The 19,472-nt window shown below is 49.1% G+C and overlaps 1 protein-coding gene across 8 annotated transcripts in view; it reads left to right on the top strand.

Annotated features, from left to right (window-relative positions):
* The window catches only part of PPP2R5C (protein phosphatase 2 regulatory subunit B'gamma), a 135,093-nt gene that overhangs the window by 69,304 nt on the left and 46,317 nt on the right, over nucleotides 1–19,472 (top strand). For all 8 annotated transcript variants that reach the window (XM_055418555.2, XM_055418559.2, XM_055418560.2 and 5 more), the window contains one exon: nucleotides 13,573–13,772. In XM_055418555.2, the coding sequence (XP_055274530.2) occupies nucleotides 13,573–13,772 (200 nt within the window). The remainder of the gene's footprint in view (nucleotides 1–13,572; nucleotides 13,773–19,472) is intronic.

Genomic DNA, 19,472 nt, shown 5'->3' with positions numbered 1-19,472 from the left:
CATGGTCTGTTTCAGACATCACTGCAGCACGTCGCATCTGTTCACAGCCCCCCACTCTCCACTGCTTGGTTACCCCCCATTACCCAGTTGAGGACACTGAGGCCCACAGGGCTCCGGCCTCCTGCCCACGGTCACTAAGTTAGTGACAGGCGGTGCTGAGGTTCCGCCCCGCACATCCTGCCTGTCCACCCCGGTCTTCAGCGTGCCTCGTCCTCCCCGTGAGGCTGTGCCCGTCCTGTCCCCAGACATGGAGAGCGCAGCTGCCTGCTCGATTCGGGCTTCTCCTGTGGCCCTTGGCACTGCCTGAGAGCTCTGCCCCTCGCCATGCCCACGGGCGGGGTGGGCTCCTCTTCCCGGGTCCAGGAGCAGCTCGTTTGGGAGCCAGGCAGAGCCCCCATCAGACCGGCAGGCTCTCCCTGTCGGCAGACCCCGCACGTCAGGAAAGCGGGGACTAAGTAGAAACATCGTCTCGGTTTGCCCTGTAGGCTGGGGTCAACTAGGTAGTAAAGGAGTAGCTGAGTGACTTTCAGCACACAGCAGAACACAGGGTGTTTCCTGTTTCAACCAATAGTAAAAACACCGCGACTGAGTTGGCGTGTTTTTCTCCAAGGGCAAATGAACCTGTGGCCAGCCCCTTGGGTGACGCACCTTGTGTATTAGGGCTTGGCCTGAGGCGACCGCCCTGCGCAGGGCCGTCGGATCGCCGCCCACAAGCTTGGTTTGTCCCCTTGCCCGGGGCCCTTGGCTCCTGTGGCACATTGGTCAGGTGGCCTGTTGCTGCTGGGGGCGCGGCAGCTGTGCCCCCTCTTTACCTCCATGGGCCTCCCCGGTTGAGGCCAAGTTCGGTGTGGGATGTCGGGAAGCCCCTGGGAAAGGCTTCAGCTCTGTGTCCCTGGAGGGCCGTGGGCACCCCCGACCTTCAGAGTGGGTGTGCTGAGCCTTGGAGACAGGGGGGGTGTCCTCTGTCTTTACTGCTGGCGTCCTTACCAGCACCGGCCTCTGGGCAGGGAGTAGTTGACAGGCTGTGAGCTGAAGCCCGGAACCCAGCGTAGGTAAATATTAGCACTTATTAGTCAATACCAGACCGCGAGGGAGCGGGCGGTGGGCGCATGAGATGAGGAGGCTGGCAGCTCCCGTGAGGGCTCAGAGGGGTTCAGCACCATCTCCATCAGCTTCCCCTCCCCGGGGGAGGGTGACCCACAGCGTGCACGTGGCCCCTGATGTCCCGGGCCCTGATGTCCTGGCACCTGCACTGCTCCCGGGCCCCGGGTCACACAGCCCCTGATGCCCCGGGCCCCGATGTCCTGGCCCCTGATGTCCCGGGCCCCGATGTCCTGGCGCCTGCACTGCTCCCGGGCCCCGGGTCACACAGCCCCTGATGCCCCAGGCCCCGGTGTCCTGGCACCTGTCCTGCTCCCAGGGGCCCCCGGGTCACACAGCCCCTGATGCCCCGGGCCCCGATGTCCTGGCGCCTGTCCTGCTCCCGGGCCCCGGGTCACACAGCCCCTGATGCCCCGGGCCCCGATGTCCTGGCACCTGTCCTGCTCCCGGGCCCCGGGTCACACAGCCCCTCGGGGTTTACCGGACCCTGCCCTTCACTGGTCCTTCATGCCGCAGCCTAGGGCCAGGCGTGCGAGAAGAGCCCCAAGTCCATCCCAGGAGAGCTTGTGTCCAGAAAGCATCGCTCATCTATCTGAGACACATAGAATGGGAGGAGAGGGTGAGAATAAAAACTGAAAAGCCTCCGTTATTGTTTCAGTGTGTCCTTCTCACAGCTCCACACGGTTCTGTCCGCCGGTGAAGATGTGAGAAGTTCTGCAGCCTTCCTTTGGCCGTCTCTTATTTGTCAAATGTAATAAAAGCAGTTACTTTTCCTGAAGCGATAACCTGTCCTTGTGCCTTAGATAAGAGCTGCTGTGTTGCTGGCGCTGTTGGTCGCCAGGTGCAGTGGCATTGTGTAATATTTCATCAGAAACGCCAGCCTCAGTGAGGGGGGAAGCAGCGTGACCAGAGAGGCTGGGCGTTTACTAATTTGTACTCATGGCGAGTGTCTCATTTGTTCTCCAATGAGGCGTTCTAGAACTAAGTCCTTAAGCAGGAAAGAAAGCCTTTGTCAACAGATTTGGGGCTGAATCTCTTTATTCCTAGGAGTTTGACTTAATCTTTCACTGTCAAAAGCGGAGGCTGTAATTCAGCCAACATCTGTTGACTTCCTCTTATGCATCACCTGTCCCAGGAGTTGCGGACACATTCCTGAATGTCCCTGTGCGTCCACTCGAGGTTTTCCAAGCTTAGAATCCTGTCGTGACTTGGCCGTGTTCTTTGCGGCAGGGTCTAGGCTGGAAATTGGTGTGTTTCTCCATGCGACGTCCTCCCCTGAGTTCACTTGCCTCGATGAAGAGCTTTTCCGAGCAAACCAGTCTCTGCTGGCCATTGTGGCACCTCAGTCTGACCGTCCGCTTCAGCCTCTGCCCGCCCCGCCCACCTCCCTGGCGAAGCCGCCAGTCCCCAGGGTAGAGAGCACAGGGGTGGCCGAGACGTTGGCTTCAGACGGTGCCTTCTGAAATGAGAGTAACCGCCTTATAAGTTTACAGTGTAGACTCACAGGAAAGGGGAGGGCTGGGGGTCAGTGGTGGAAGGTCAGTGAGGAAGGGGAGTGTGACCTGCTTTGTGTGTAAAAAGACAAGACTGAAGAACTGCAGGAAAACCAGAGGGGAAGAAGGGTCTCCAGGGCTGGAAGGAGGCGCACCCGGGCTGGCAAGGAAACCAGTCAGATGTAGGATTTACACGAGGTGAGCTTGTCCTGAGCCACCTTCCAGCCTGGACTCACCCCAGGGAGCAGCCCCAGGAGCCCCCTCCTTCCTGAGGGAGGGAGGAGGTAAGCTTCCCGCACGTGTGAGGCTCAGCTGATAAACTGCAGAATTGGGGTTTGCGAAGGGAGCGTTCATGATGGATTTCGAGCCATCGTTATCACCAGCGAAACGTGTTTAAAGTGAAAGTGGTGGTTGTAGAAGCTGCTGGCATACTTGCATCACCAGATTTACATCCAGATTACTAGAGCAGGCAGTGTTTCCACTTTGCGGCGCCCGGAACGCCACCCAGAAGGACCGGAGAAGGGCGGCTCTGCACAGCAAGGCAGGATGGAGGGCTGGCCGTCCGTGGCTGGTTCTCTCCGAGCAGCAGGTAGACCGTGCCCGGCGCTCTGGCCCCTTGGCATCAGCCGCGGGTTACTAGCTCTGTGTGTAGGCGGTACAGACAGAGCGTGAAGCGGGGAGCCTGTGGGCTGTATTTGCATGAAATATCTGACCCAGCGGCTCAGTGTGTGTGTGAAGTCCCGTCAGATCTAAGACGCTGTTGCGTGTAAGTCCAACCTTGCTTTAAGGACCACCGAGAAAGGAAGAGAACATAGAAGGGGAAAGAGAAGCTTGGTCTGCACGGTGTTATGTGGAGCGTGTAAGCACGAGCATGGGTGAACTGTGGCCCTGGCGCTGTGACGCTGAGAAAGCCTTACAGGGTTGGTGATGGTTTTTAACTTCGTCAGCCAAGTGAGGAACGGCTGAGAGGGAGGGCTCGCTGAGCTTTAAACTCCCGTAGGCGCCGCGGGTCCGGGTAGAAGTGGCCTCATTGCGTCGTCTGCAGAGGAGTGAGAGCTCCATTCAGTTTATTTATCAGGCCCTCAGGTTGCAGAAGTTTGAATTTGTGGAGCAAGAGACAGTTATTACCAAAAGTGACCCCTGCCAGGCCAGCGCCCTAAGGAGCCACGCTCGGAGTCACGGTTGCCTCGTGAGAAGACCGAGAAGTCGGCTCCTGGATTGTTGCTTTCTCCCCCCAAGGAGACGCCCCGCTTCTGGCACCTTCATTTCAGTCCCCCCGTGTCACTTCTGAAGAGATCTTACTTCCAGGTCGCGTTTGTGTCAATCAGCTACTTAAAAACCCTCTCTGATTCAAATCTGTCTGCTCAGATTTTTCCATCAAAATGCGAACCTCTGAGAGTTCACAGTGCTGAAGCGCCTCACATGAGCAGCTTCTTTGAAAAACTTGTCATAAGTTTTATATGGACTTTGCATTCTGTTCTGATACCTGCATCATTATTTTAATATAAATATGATTTAAATTATGACGCTGCTCAGTTAAATTACCCGTATTTGTTTCCTTCAGATCAACTTTTTCAAATTCAGCAGATTATTTGAGGTTCTGCTGTGTGCTTGGCCAGTTCTAGATACTGAGGATTAAGTGGTGAGCAAGACAGAGTTTCTCCTCTATGAAAATGTGTGGCTAAAGATCCACTATGATTAATTTAGGTTTATAAAATGTAATCTGTTGCCTTCAGGGAAGGTTCTGTCTTTTTGAGCTCGGATTTGAGAGGTGGGCAGGTGGCGCTAGAGGTAAAAAACCCGCCTGCGAAGGCAGGAGATGTAAGAGACTCGGGTTCGATCCCTGGGTCCAGAAGATCCCCTGGAGGAGGGCATGGCAACCCACTCTAGTATCCTTGCCTGGAGAATCCCATGGACAGAGGAGCCTGGTGGGCTACAGTCCATGGGGTGGCAAAGAATCAGACACGACCAAAACGACTTGCACAGCACAGCACCTGTGGATCGTCTTCCCAGCTGAGCGGGGCCCGGCCCCTCCACAGCGAACCTTCGCCTCCTTGAGCTGACGTGGCTCCTGCCCTCCCTCCAAGGCCAAGTTCAGGTGCGCCCCAGGAAACCCTTCCCTGCACCACACTCCCCGCCCCCAGGCCCTGTCCTGCCTCGCGCATCATTGCCGTTCTCACACATTTTAGTTGCTGCTTTCTTTTAGATCAAGTAGCGTGCTTTAATTTATCTCTGTGTTGTCGTGCCTGGTACAGTGCCTGGCGTGTGTGTGCTGGATGCATTCTTAAATCAGTTCCTTGTGATACAGGCTCCACGTGTTGAAGGCCGGGGCCTGCTCCGCTCTGCTTTTTAGCAGATGCATTAGATCTGATGAGCGAGCCGCACCGCCGTTTTTACATTATGCGTCTCAAGTCATACTTGCTGACCCTTTCTTTGAGAGGGAGAGGGAGATACTTTATATAGTAAGAAGATATTAGCGGTCACTAAGGTTTCATCTTGACTGGGGATTTTTTTCAAAATTTATTTAAAAAAAAAAATATATATATATATCCAGAGCTTAAATACTTCAACGGAAATGCCTGGAGGGACCTTAGAAAATGTGCTGGGATCATCCGTGTGTGTGTCCATCAAGGTTAGTTTGGAGATCGTTGGTGTTCGTTCCTCTAAAGCTGTTGTGTAGGAGACGCCCGTGTGTACTGTGTGTGGCGTGTGTGCCAGGCGGCTCCCTTTGGGGGGAGGGTCGGAGGCAGCGGACGGGTGTGGAGGAAGGAGGCTGGCGGCTCGCTGTGTGCTCCCGAGTGTTCTTGAGGGCGTTTTTGCTACGTGCACATGTAATACAGGTTACATTCTATAACCTTTTCAGTCTGTAATGTAACACAAGACTTGTGCACAGCAAACGCAAAGTGTGAAGGGTCATTGCAGAGCAAGTCTCCCTGTAACCAGCACCCCCGCCAGTCACCCCCACAGCTCCCCGGAGGTCGTGTACAGGTCTTAGGGGCACCTGTTTCTAGCCTCCATGTGACCGGAACCACACATCTCGCCTCTCACTCGGCCTGATTCGGTAGGGTGCGTCCGTGTTGTGTGTGGCTGTATTTCGTTCATCCGCACAGCTTCAGAGTGTTAGGTAACGCCCACTGCTGGTGGACATCGGCTTGTTTCTGGTTCAAGCTGGTAGTGCTGCTGTGGGCTTTCTTTGACACATGCTGTGGTGCACGTGTGTCTGAATTCCATTAGGTTTATACAAACATACATATGTGTGGGTGTACACACACACATGCACACGCACGCGCACACACACACACACACACATTATGTATTTAAAACGTATAATTCCCAGCAGTGCGTCCCAGCTCACAAGCACATTTGTCCGCCTCTGTCCTTGGTGACGCTGGGCCCTGCAGCTCTGCCCAGCAGCCCTGTCCAGCCCAACACAGCTGCTCCCAGCACTGGGTGTCCTCAGACTGTTTGCCAGTCTGTTGTGTGTCTCATGGGATCTCACTGTGCTTTTCATTTGCATTCCTCTAGCCATTAGCGAGTGGCGATCAGGTAGCCTTTGGGGCATATTCATGAAGTGCCCGGTTAAGACTTTTGCCTCCTTTTCTATTGGTACTCTGCATATTTCTTACTGATTTATCGGAAATGCTTATATATTCCAGACATTAATTCATTCGCTCTTATGTATTCAAATAGTTCTCTTACTCTTTGGCATGTCTTTTCATTCTTTGTGGTGTCTTGATGAAGAAAAAGGTTTGATTTTTATATAGTTCACTATATCAGTCTTTTAATGATTACAGTCCTTAGGTCTTAAGAAGTCCTTCTCTACTTCTTTCTCTACATGGGATATTCTTTTGTATTATTTTCTAAAAACATTAGCGTTTTATCTTTCAGACTGAACTCCTAGCCCTCCAGGAACTTATTTGTTATTTTTGCATAGAATATGATCCAATTTCTTCTTTCTCTGTCCTTCCTTCCTTCCTGTCCCACAGCTGTATTTTTAAAGACTGATCCTTCTTCACTGTTCTGTAATGCAGTCCTGTCATAAATCAAGTGTCCATGTCTCTACAGGCCTGTTCTGGGCCCTGTTCTTGGTGGCGTTTCCATTCATGAAACTTCCCTGTGAGTCTTGGTTTCTGGAACAGCATGTCCCCCGACCCTGTTGTTCTTCTCCGAGGGTCTTGGTTAGTGTTGACCCTTTGCTTTTCCATGTACCTTTTAGAATTCACTTATCGGTTCACAGAATTCACTGTTGGATTGGCTTGAGACGGCACTGAACCGATCGATGGGGCTTCCCAGGCGGCTCAGTGGTAAAGAATCTGCCTGCCAATGCAGGAGACACAGGAGAGATGGATTCGACCCCTGGGTCGGGCAGATGCCCTGCAGGAGGAAATGACAACCCACTCCAGTATTCTTGCCTGGAAAATTCTATGGACAGAGGAGCCTGGCAGGTGGGATTGCAAAGAGTTGGACGGGACTAAGCATGCATGCACGAACCTATAGAACAATTCCTTCATCTGCTAAATGTTATCTGTACAGTCCTATCGCCAGTGTCTATCTGGCTGGGGAGCTAGGGAGAACTTCCCTCGGAGACAGTGGAGAGACCAAGGTGACGCCCTCACCGCTGCCTTGCAGCATTGCTCAGGCAAGAAAAAGAACAGTGTCGGTACTTGCAGATGAGAGGGAGGCACACACAGAAATCCAAAAGGACTCACAGAGACATCGTTAGAATTAACAGGAGCTGTGACCACCCGGAGGGGTGGGAGGTGGGAGGGAGGCTCACGAGGGAGAGGACATGTGTGTACCTATGGCTGACTGACGTTGATGTGTGGCAGAAGCCAGCATAATATTATAAACCAATTATCTTCTAATTAAAAATTAATTAAAAATACAGGAAATTTGTTTTCATACACAGGAAAGGGTAGCTGGTTACAAAAGTCATACTCCAAATCTTTTTTTTTTTTTTCCTAAACCACAGCAGCAGTTAGAAAATTCTTGAATCTTTTTAAAGATAGTTTACAGTGGCATCAGAACATAACAGATACCTAAGAATAAACCTTGAAAAATGATGTGTGATGTATTTTTAGGAGAAGAGTATACAATTTTTATTGAAAGACATATAAGGAAAAGAGTAATTGGAGAAATATATCTTGTTTGTGGATTGAAGGAGTCAATATTGCAAAGACTTCTATTCTCACCAAATTGATCTGGGGAATTTGAAGGGCCATGCATGGTCAAGATGTAAAGCTGGGCAAGGTGAAGGAGCATCGTCTGACAGGTAATAAGGCCCATTGTGAGGCTCCGCGGTGTTGGCGATGGGGGAGGTGACGGTGCAACAGAAGGGCCCTCGTGTCTGCAGACACTTGATTCTGGACAGGAGACCCAGGAGGCAGTGGGGAAAACAGTCACTTCATAAATTGCATGTGAATTCTCTCTTTAAAAATCAAAGCAGTATTGCTGAACTCTTCTTGGTGGGGGGTACTGGCCAAGAATAAGTGGAATTTAATGCCTATTAATGACGAATCCCAGATTTACTCCAAGTTGGTAGTAATTGGATTCAGCTGTATTCCCACTCACTTTGTACTCAGAATAAGTGTATTGGAAAGACAGGATGCCATGGCTGAAGGATTGGCTCTCTCCTTCTGGAGAGTTTGTACATGTTTCCATTTTGTGTGGACTGCCTCTTGTCTGCAGGCTCAGAATAGGCACATGCTCATAGACTCTCGTCCCCACACTGTCAGGAAGGTGGGTGCTGGGGGCTGGGAGGGACGCATGGGGGTCTCTCAAAGCCAGCCTGCCACATCTGCCTAGCACGGAGTACGTGAGTGACTGCGAAATGGTTCCCACCCTCACGGCTGTGCCTCCGGGAGCATCTTCTCAAAGTGACGTTCTCTGGGCTGGCGGTTCGTGAAGCTCTGGCTTTGGTTCTCATCGGGGTTGTGTTTATTTGGGAAAAGCCATCATCTCTGTGCTAAAAAGGCCTGCCTTTCTATGACTGTCCTGCCAAAAGTTGGTCCTTTTGGTATCTTGGAATGTTTCTCTTCACCACCAAGATGAGTCATATGGAAATGGGCTTCCCTGTTGTGTTTTGTTTTGTTTCCTTTGATAATATTTTTACCCAGAGACAGAGTTCACATGCCGCCCCTTCCAGTACAGTGACAGCTGAGTGATGTAACTTTTTTGTGTCCCGTCCTACAATTTGGCGGTTACAACGTGTTGTCATGTCCATCCGTCCCTGCAGTAATTGAGATGCACAGATGCTGTAAACACCTGTGGAGCCAGCTGTGACATGCTAGGTTGTGTTGGATTCACTTGGGAAGGCCTGGAGAGGCTCCTCACTGCCTGGCCAGCAGTCCCCAGGCTCTCGATCACTCCTGCCTGGCGGCAGAGCAGTCTTAAACACACACCTCGTGTGGGTCAGCTCCTCTGTCATATAGTAGTACCTCTCACTTTTCTATTCTTTGTAAAAGAAAACACAAGTAGAAGTTCTGTCATCACCCTGGGTAGGCCCCAGGGCTCACCCACATCTTGGGAGTCAGCAGTCAGAGGAGGGTGTCCACTCCTTATTAGCTTGCCCTAGGGCCACTGGTGAGAATGCTGCCCTCCCTCACCCAAGGGCCAGGGGCACTCACGAAGCCACCCCAGTCTGACGGTGACCCTCATTAAGCACCCCTGTGCATCAGTTATTAATTACAGGCTTCCCTTTAGTAAATATGTTTTTGGAAGAGCAGTGCGTTCTTCAGATGCTGTGGGTGAATGTCTTTTCTCCGCTCCTTGCCTCCTGCAGGTTTTGCGTGGGTATCATCAGGCTTGTTCCTCATATCATCAAGAATTTACCTTGACGTAATCAGGAAGTATCCCAAGTTCACATTAGCAAATCAGTGAAAACAACTGAGGGGAGGGGGTGAAGAAATGTGTATAAACATAAGGTACCTGTGACGATATTTGTGGAGAGAACTGTTACCGCTCTTAAAAAAATAATAAGGGAAGGAAATGTTAATCAACATTAAGAACGTTCTCAGCCAGCACTGTAATTGCCCCTTTCGTGTTCCTCTTTCTCTTAGAGATCTCACTCAGCACACTGTCGGGCTTCCGGGTGGTGTCCTGGGGCCCGTCCAGACCCCTGTCATGGGGATTCCGGCCGAGCCCGCAGGCTACAGCAATTTGTCTCATATTGTGCTTTTTAGCTGATGCTCTCTTTGGGGCTCAAGGTTGCTCTTTAATGTGTCCTAAAACAAGAATTTCAATGTTACTCGTCTGTAGACAGTTTAAAGTAAACCACTGTCACTCATGGGCAGAATTCAAAATCCATTCTTTTTTTATTGTACTTCATAGAAGTAATTGTAAAAATTAGGTCAAATCCAGGGCATGGTTTATTACTTCGAGAGTCAGTACCAGTCTTGAATACCAGACGCTGAAGTGTGACACACCAACAGTGTCAGTCCCGGTCAGTTTTTACCGTTTGGTTCGCATTCCATGGTAATCAGGACAGCCAGGTCAAGTACAGGTTGTATTCTGTCATACCTTTTCTCTTCTTTCAAGGTTAGCAATGCTCTGTGGCTGATTCATGTTGATGTTTGACAGAAGACAACAAAATTCTGTAAAGCAATTATCCTTCAATAAATAAATAAATTTTTAAATAAATAAAGCAATAAATAGATTTAAAAAAAAAAAGATTAGCAATGCTACCATAATAGTTTTTAGAGAGCTTATTTTTCAATTACAAAAATAACTCATTCTGTAGAGACCCAGAGTACACGAGGGTAAAAAGCATATTCTCCCACCACCACCTCCACTCATTTTTATCCCCCAGTGGTACAGTCTATTAATACAGCAGAAAGTACTGAAGATTTTTAAAATATGCTGACCAACAAGAATCTAAATTAACCTGCATGCAGAAAACACAGGAGGGACTTACCTGGTGGTCCAGTGGTTAAGAATCTGCCTTGCAATGCAGAGGACACGAGTTCAATCCCTGGTCATACGGCTCCCATATGCCATGGAGCCGCTGAGCCCAGGCACCACAGCTAGAGAGCCCAGGCACCGCAGTTGCTGAGCCCAGGCACCGCAGCTAGAGAGCCCAGGTACCACAGCTGCTGAGCCCAGGCACCGCAGCTGCTGATCCCAGGCACTGCAGCTAGAGAGCCCAGGCACCGCAGCTGCTGAGCCCAGGCACCGCAGCTAGAGAGCCCACATAACACAACAAAGATCCCGCCTGCCACGCTAAGACCCAATGCAGCCAAATAAATCAGTGAACATAAGGAAATATCTGATGGGGCTGTGGGTGCAATATTTTTCACTCAATTTGATTGGTCTAATATAGTTTTTTTTTTAAACAATTAAGTTGTAAATGTAACCAAATGAGGTTTTGAAGCACAAGTTCATGAAATTTTGTTCACAAACTTTAAATAAACTGAAAACAAAAATATTTAATACAGTAAAGATTGAAGGCAGGAGAAGAGGATGACAGAGGATGAGATGGTTGGATAGCATCACCGACTCAATGGACATGAGATTGAGTAAACTCGGGAGTTGGTGATGGACAGGGAGGCCTAGTCTGCTTTAGTCCATGGGGTCGCAAAGAGTCGGACACGACTGAGCGACTGAACTGAACACCTTAGCTATCTGGAACCCTGGAAGAATTGACAGTTTCAGCAAGTTGAGATTTTCTTGTCTTTTTAAGAAGGGTTTTTATAGGTAGAAATTTTATGAAGAAAAAAGATTTTACTCTGCTCTTCCTTCTTACTGCAATAGGTTTGTTTCAGACTTCTGGTGACAGCTGAGTCGTCATCACGTAGTTTTTAGGGGTAAATACGGGTTTCTCAGTTCCATACAGTGTGAGAAAGCCAGAAGGTTCCACGTACACGAGCTGTGACTACAAAATGCGCTCATTCAAGGTGTTTCTGGCAAAGTGCAGGGTGAGTGCAGGTGTGGAATTGAGGATTGAAGTCAAGCTCGGAGGTCACTGAGAAAATGAAGCTCTTCATTGAAAAGGGCTGGGTATTTGATTGTAACGAGACCCAGACATTGTAGTGACTATTACTCATCTGAGCGATTCAGCAGCCACCTAGACTCAGAATGCCTGTGTTCATAGCTCTGTCCCTCAGTCCTGAGTACCCCTGAGGCAGCACGCCCTCACCCCTTGGGCCAGCTGCACAGTGTGGGGACTCGGGGAGCTTCCCAGGAAGTGGGAGGCTATGCTGAGTGCCTGCTAGTTGCAGGGTTCCACACTGGGCACTGGGGGGTACAGAGAACCAGGGGACAGTCACCTGGCACCTGCTCTCAGAAAGCAGCCCGATGGGGAAGAAGTGCCCGGCGAGGGAGCTGACCATTCAAGGCAGGAGGCGCTAAATGACGACCCAGGAGCGTCCCGTCTGACCAGGAAGTGAGGAGGCCCAAGCGAGAACCCCAAAGGGAGATGAGGTGGGTTGAGGGAGCTGATGCGGAGAGAGGTGGTTGGAAGCAGGGAAGCCAGGGCCACCTGGGGACCCACTGTGGTGCCGGCTCCTATGGGGCGGGGGTCTCAGCAGCTTTGGTACTGGGACCCTTTCACACCCCTCAGAACTATGTAGGACCCAGAGAGCTTCTGTTTATGAGGGCTTAACTACTGATATTGACCACGTTAAAAATTAAACCAGAGAGGGTGGTATCATTTTCTATTTTTGTAAGTCTTTTTAATGTCTGACTTACTAGGAGAGAGCTGGATTCTCCGGCCTGCCTCTGCATTCAGCCTGTTGCCATATGTTTTGGTTAAAACAATGCGGAAAGAGGCGTGATTGAGAAGGGAGGAGAGTTTCAGTAGGCTTTTCAGATCTTTATGGACATTTTCTTTGATACCAGAGCAAAAAGTAACCAGTGAGAGGTTTTTTGAAGGAATCTGCAGCATGGAATCTGAAACCACAGTAATAGGCTCCTGTACACCTTATCAAATTAAGACCCAGTGGGCTGTTTCATCCTCCGAGTGGCTGTTTTACCCTTGACCAATAGTGTAACACCAGTGTGATCTTGTGGAAAATCTTGGTTCACTGCGTCAGGCAGGTCTGGGACACATTTCTGTCAGCGGGTCAATAGATCCTGTTTGTTAACACCACCGCCGATCTCCTCGTCACCCCAGAAAGCTGTCACACTCACCCAGGCAGATCGGGGCTTTCCAATACCTCGCAGAACGTCACACAGAGCTCCATCACTTCCCAGTCCTACACTGACCCTCCGTGTCTGCACCTCGTTTGTGTTGTATCTCTGTAAAGATTATGTGAGAAAAACGTGTGTGATGTGTATAAAGCTTTCGGTGTGGCCCCCGGCCCAGGTGAGCACTCCCGCAGTGACACCGTCACTGTTTCTGCGTGGCTGCGGTCGTGTGTGATGCGTGTTGACCGTCACCCACGCTGACGGAGAATACGGAGCACCAGGGTGGGTGGAGACCCCCACTGTGTGCGTGGAACAGCTTGCTTGGGCAGCTCCACAGCCACAGCCCTCGCTGTTGGCCGGCCAACCGAGGGACAGCCACCACGCCATCCCCCATAAATCCAGAGCAGCAGCGGGCCCAAGGGGCAGCCCTCCTGTGGCCTCTTACCTGCCGTGTGCAGCGGCCCCGCGGCGCCCCTCACCTTGCACTGAAGCTGTGGTTGGCCTCCTGTTCCACCGCCCAGCACACTGCCGGCCTGTGATATGGCTTCAGGGTCACGTTTGTTGAATGAAAGCACTTAATTAGAATTTTATTTTGAACAGTACTCTGGACATGGCTTCAGAGAGTTAAGAAACATACAAACTTTGTCCTATGAAGCATATGATCTGAGCAGCGACTAGCTTATTTTTTCCTTTCATTGTCTTTAAGGAATGTATAACCTCTATTCACTCCTACCCCATCTCTTGTTTCTCGAATCTCAATAGAGATTCAAAAGTTATAGAAAACTTAAAAGTGCGTCTCAGTGATTCTGGATTAAGCATTGTTGCGATCGATAATACTTTGCTTTCTCCTTTTCAGATGTTCCTCCTGCTGATCAAGAGAAGCTTTTTATCCAGAAGTTACGTCAGTGTTGTGTCCTCTTTGACTTTGTTTCCGATCCACTAAGTGACCTAAAGTGGAAGGAAGTAAAACGAGCTGCTTTAAGTGAAATGGTAGAATATATCACCCATAATCGGAATGTGATCACAGAGCCTATTTACCCAGAAGTAGTCCATATGGTAAGTAATTGCTGTTTAACCAGCGTGCCCAACCCTCGGTTACAAACTGAACTCTGACTTGCTTAGAATATGTTAAGACGTTTAAGCCTAACATGACATTTGCTACCAAAAAAAATCCTGTTCAAAAATGTGCAGCGGCACCTGGAAGAAGGAACATCTCCGTGCGGCGCCCTAGGCTACAGTGAGGGAACTCGAGGGACCGCTGTGCCCTGCGTGCGTTAACTCACTGGTCCTCACAGCCACCACGCGGGGCAGAGGTCCCAGGACTTCCGTTGTTTTCCTAACTGCCTTACCCTCTTCAGCAGTGTGCGTGCATAATTCAGAAGTAAGCGTGTGGTCCACAAATGGGCAGGGAAATGCTGATGGTTGGGAGGAGGTAAAATAGTGGTGGGGCCAAGCTGGAGTCAGGACAGTCCACCCTGATTGGCTGGTTCATCGTTGGTTTCATTTGACCCCCAAGTCCCCCTCTTCAGTCTCAGACTCTCCAGCCCATTCCTGGGTCCTTTGCGGGCCCCGCTGTGACCTCAGTCAGTACCATCTAGAAACATTTCATGTGATACTGTTCTTAAAACTCTGACATTTGACGCTGAACTCCAGTTTTCTGTTGCGTTTTTTTGAATTGTTATTTTATCTGTCTTTGAAATATTACTCCTTGGTAACTAGGGAATCCTTGTGGCTTAATATAAAATTTTAAGTCCTGATTTCCGTTGAACTCTCTCAGTTTCTGATTCTTTTCCCCTGAAGCTATATATTTCAAAATTGACTAGGCTCATTGACCTAAACTATGTTTCTTCTTACGTTAGTATTTGTGCTTTGGGAGAAAAGAAATGTAAGTCATGTTCTTTGTGTAGTTCACAATCTGTTGTATCCAAAGTTGAGATCAACCTGCTTCTTTTATTTTGGTTAACTCTTAAAGGTCAGACTTTAGCAGCCTGTCGTCTGCCTCGGGCTGTGAGGTCCGTTTGGGTTCCTCCCCAGACGCCTACCTGAAGAATCATCACAGGCCTATTGTTGTTCAGTCACTACGCTGTGTCCGACTCTTGGCAACCCCGCGGTCTGCAGCTCGCCAGGCCTCCCTGACCTTCACTGTCTCCCGGCAGGTGTATGCTGATCAGTAAATCCTTTAAAGCCTCTCTCATTCAGACTAAGGAAAATCAGGGAATGTCTTTTTCTGTCCTTAATTTCCACTCTCAGTTACTATGGAAGGGCCTCCCAAACCCCAGAATCACAAAGAGAAATCTCTAGTATTTTCTAACACTTGGATAATTCTGTTGTTCACAAGATGTTTTGCAGTCCTCCTGGAACTTTTTTATTTTTTTTTAATGTCTCAGGGTAGGGACATAACTGTGTCTTCTAAAATGATTGAAAAAGCATTAGTCCCTACATCCTGTGATGAATATTCCCTTCTTCATTGACTTTAAATGCTGCTTTACTATATATTAAATGTATTCTATTTTTGAATTAAATGTACCTATATGGCATCTATTATAAATACTCAGTTTATTCTGTATTAGATGACCCGTGTGGAAGCTTCTTCTGTTTGGACGGGGCCTGGGCTGCCGGCAGCCCCTGAGTCCCGCTGTCTCCCCGGGAGGGAGGGGTCCGCAAGGGGCAGCAAGGCCCAGGCTGGCCAGGTGTGGACTGGATGCGTGCCCTGCACTGCCCGCGGGCCCTGGTCTCTCCTGGGTCTTTCACCGAGGTAGCGTGTTACCAGAACCATTTAGCATGCCTCGAGCTCTTGAGACTTGTTTCAGATGAAACGATCGTCACTTCTTGCCTCCCTGTCAAAACCATGTCCTAATAACCAGGCTCTCCCACCATCTTAGCTTTGTTCCCCTCCCGGCAATGCAGGCCATCTTCAGAGTCCTGGGCATCTTACGTCTAATTCACATAGACACTTGCTGAGCATCCCCTGAGCACATTTTTAGGTGAAGAAATAAGAGCGGTGAGCAAGACGCGCACCCTCCCAGAGCTGGGACCAGTAACGCATCATTTTTGGTTAAGGTGAGGCCGTGAAGGAAGGGAAGCAGGGAGAGAGTAGAGTTGCAGGACCACCCACGTGATGGGAAGAAGGTTCGGAGAGGAACCTGGTACGAGATGAGTTAGACCGTCCCACGAAGGTGCGCAGGGAGGTGCTTTTCCGTGTCCGCGAGAACAGGGACGGTCATTCTGTCCTCTGTCTCTGACTGCAGCGAGGGCAGGAGAGCACAGCCGTACCCTTCCCTCGAGGGAGGGGCGGGGGGGTGCCCCCCTTGTTGATGGGTGAACGAGAGCGAGGGGAGGGCCTGTGCTGCGTCTGCTCTCGTTTCTCTTGGCAGACGGAGGGCACTGAGGACAGACACAGCGCGAGAGCGTGGTGGGGCCGGCGCCCGGCAGCATTTCTGACCGCCTCAGAAGCAGAGTGGGCGCAGGGTTCAGGAGCCGCCGGAAGGCCTCCACCGCACGGTGCCTGGGCCCGGCGGGGCACGTGGAGAGGTGGCCCCTTCGCAGTCCCATCCCAGCGCCCCTGGTGTGCTTACTGCTGAGCCTCGCTTGAAGGGTTGCCTGGTGTGTGTTTTGCTTTTTTTTTTGGGCCACAAAAGCATGGCCCATGAGATCTTAATTCCCTAACCAGGGATCGAACCCGTGCACCCTGCAATGGAAACATGGAGTCGCCACCATTGGACTGCCAAGGGAGTCCCTGTCTGAGTATTTTTACAGACATTTATTCCCACTGACTTTGAAGAATCCAAAGCTCTAGAGATGTTGCACTCTTTATGCTTACTTCTTTTAAATATGTTGCCTGTTAGACTGGGCTGCTATATTTTTTAACAGATTTATTGACGGCTAATTCATAAGTACAGTCCACCCCTTTAAAATGTACAATTCGGTTTAGTCTGTTCACAGGATTTTGCAGGCATCAGCGCATATAATTTTGTAATATTTTCATCCCCCTAAAAATAATCCTGTGCCCATTAACAGTTACTGCCACTCTTCCTAACTCCCCACCCCCATCCCTGGTAACTGCTCCGCTATTTCTGCCTCTGTAGATTTGCCTAACCTGGATGTTTCTTAGAAATGAAATTATACAGTACGCGACCTTCTTTTACTTTGCATAATGTTTCCAAGTTTCATCCATGTTGTAGCATGTATCAGAACTTCTTTTTATTGCTGAATAATATTCCATTCCATGAATATATATCCCACATTTTATTTATCTGTTTATCCATTGCTGGACATTTGTGTTATTTCTGCTGCTTAACGGTGACTGACGCCACTGTGAGCATTCGTGTACAGTCTTTTATGTACATACATGTTTTCATTTCTCTTGAGGGTTTACCCAGAAGTGGCACTGCCAGGTCCCACGCTAACACTGTGTATGTAGCGTTTTGGAGAGCTGCCAGTCTGCTTCCCCGAGCGGCTGCCCCATTTCACATTCCCAGCAGCAGGGTGTGAGGGCTTCGGTTTCCACACCTCGCCCATACTTGTCACTGTCTGTCTGTCTGATGGTGGCCATCCTGGTGGGTATGAGCTAGGATCTCACTGTTGTTCTAGTTTGTGTTTCCCTCTTGGCTAATGACGTTTAGCGCTTTTCATGTTAGCTGTGTCTTTGGAAATTAAATGAACCTGATAGATCATCAAGCCCAACCTTTATTTTCCAGATTAAAATAGCTTAGGTTCAGGGAGATGAGGATGAAAAGGGAGCAATCCCCAGGGAGGAGGTTCCTGGAGTATAGATTCTTGGGCTAAATTACATAAACTCCATTATCTCAATATTTCGGCCATTTTTAAAATATAGTCAGCCATCTGGTGTTTAATTAACTTATCTAATTAATCTCTTTTTCAGGCATTGACATTTTTCTCATAGCAAAACCAGGTTAATAGCATAGCCTCTTCTTTCATAGAATACCATTTATACTTGAACGACTAACAAAAAGATTATTCAGACTTGGGTTTTCAGGGAGCATTTTCTCACAAAATAAAATGAAAATGTCACTTTAAGGAAGATAACTGATGATGTTTGTTGTCAGTGATTAAAATTTGAGCATTCAAAAAGAAAATTCAAGCTCTCAGGAGAAATTTTTAATTTTGGAAGATTTGTATCTGCCAGTGCAGACTTCAGCTTCCCAGTGCTGCAAGCCGTTTCCTGCTGAGACTGGCGTGGATACCAGTGAGTGGGATCCTTAGTATACACAATGAAAGGAGCTAGACGTTGTGGTGCCTCCACAGTCCTGTGAATATAATGAAAACAATAAAATTGTCCATTTTAAAGGGGTGGATTGTATGATATGTGAATATCTCAATAAATCTGTTTTTAAAAAGCATGGCAGCTCAGTCTAATAGGCAATTTGTTTACAATACATTAATACACATAATTCAGTGATGAAATGGCAACCCACTCCAGTGTTCTTGCCTGGAGAATCCCAGGGACGGGGGAGCCTGGTGGGCTGCCGTCTCTGGGGTCGCACAGAGTCAGACACGACTGAAGCGACTCAGCAGCAGCAGCAGCGGGTATTTTCCAAATGACGAACAGATGATGCTAAAAATATCATTCATTGGCAGGAGAGCCACTCAGAGTGCAAGACACATCACGGGGCTTTCAGGAGTTAGAGACCCCTCACTGATAAGATTTAGGATTCCACAGACTAGGTAACCTTTAGTGAACTACCACTGTCAAGTTTTGGTAAAGGATCAAAGAGTCCACAGTTATCTAGAAGAGCTGCTGATCACCCCTCGCTTTTCCAACTACCTGTCTGCTGGAAATGGGTTTTTCTTCCTGTATTTCAACCAAATGAACATTCTGAGCATAGCAGATGTAAGAATTCAGCTTTGTGGTTTGTTTGTTTGTTTTTAATTAAACCAAATAGTAAAGAAATTTGCAAAAATGTGAAACAGTGCCACTTTTCTCACTGAATTTGTTTTAGGAAATCTTTTTATTTAATATGAGTTGTTTTATGAAATAACTTTGGCCACCTCGTGTGACAAGTTGACTCACTGGAAAAGACTCTGATGCTGGGAGGGATTGGGGGTGGGAGGAGACGGGGACAACAGAGAATGAGATGGCTGGATGGCATCACCAACTCGATGGACATGAGTTTGAGTGAACTCCGGGAGCTGGTGATGAACAGGGAGGCCTGGCGTGCTGTGATTCATTGGGTCGCAAAGAGTCGGACACAACTGAGCGACTGAACTGAACTGAACTGAATGTTAGTTGTTATGAAAAGAGTAGTTATTTTTATAAGTTTATTTATATTAACATAATGAGTTTATTATTTTTTAATGAGCAAGTTTTTTTTTAATTTCTCTGCTTTAATTTCTAGTACTGTCAATGTCCGTAGAACTCTTATAAACAAAAGTTCTTTGGATCCTCAATAACTTGCAGGAGTTTAAAGGGGTCCTGAGACCAAAAAGTGTGAGAAGCACTCCTCTCAAGGAGTTCTGCTCCAAGGCAGCAGCACCAGCACGGCCTGGGTGAGGCTCAGAAATTTCCTGGATCACCATGCTGTGTTTGCAAGTGTCTCCAGGTCACATTGAACGGCCCTCCTGCCCCGCCCCCTGAGATTAACCCTTCCCGTGCTGCCTGTGACAACTGAACTCCCCTGGGGCTGTCAGTTCTGGAGAAAATGGCTTGCAGTACCCCGGCTTCTTCCGCGGAATTTAGCACAAGTGCTGGTCAGAGCTCAGTAACCCTCGCTCGATAGTTACCTGCCAAGGCAAGGG

Source organism: Moschus berezovskii, chromosome 21 (assembly GCF_049115385.1).
Source record: "Moschus berezovskii isolate FMDL1 chromosome 21, NW_MosBer_1.0, whole genome shotgun sequence".
Taxonomy (NCBI): Eukaryota; Metazoa; Chordata; class Mammalia; order Artiodactyla; family Moschidae; genus Moschus; species Moschus berezovskii.
This window is presented reverse-complemented; position numbering and strand designations above follow the sequence as displayed.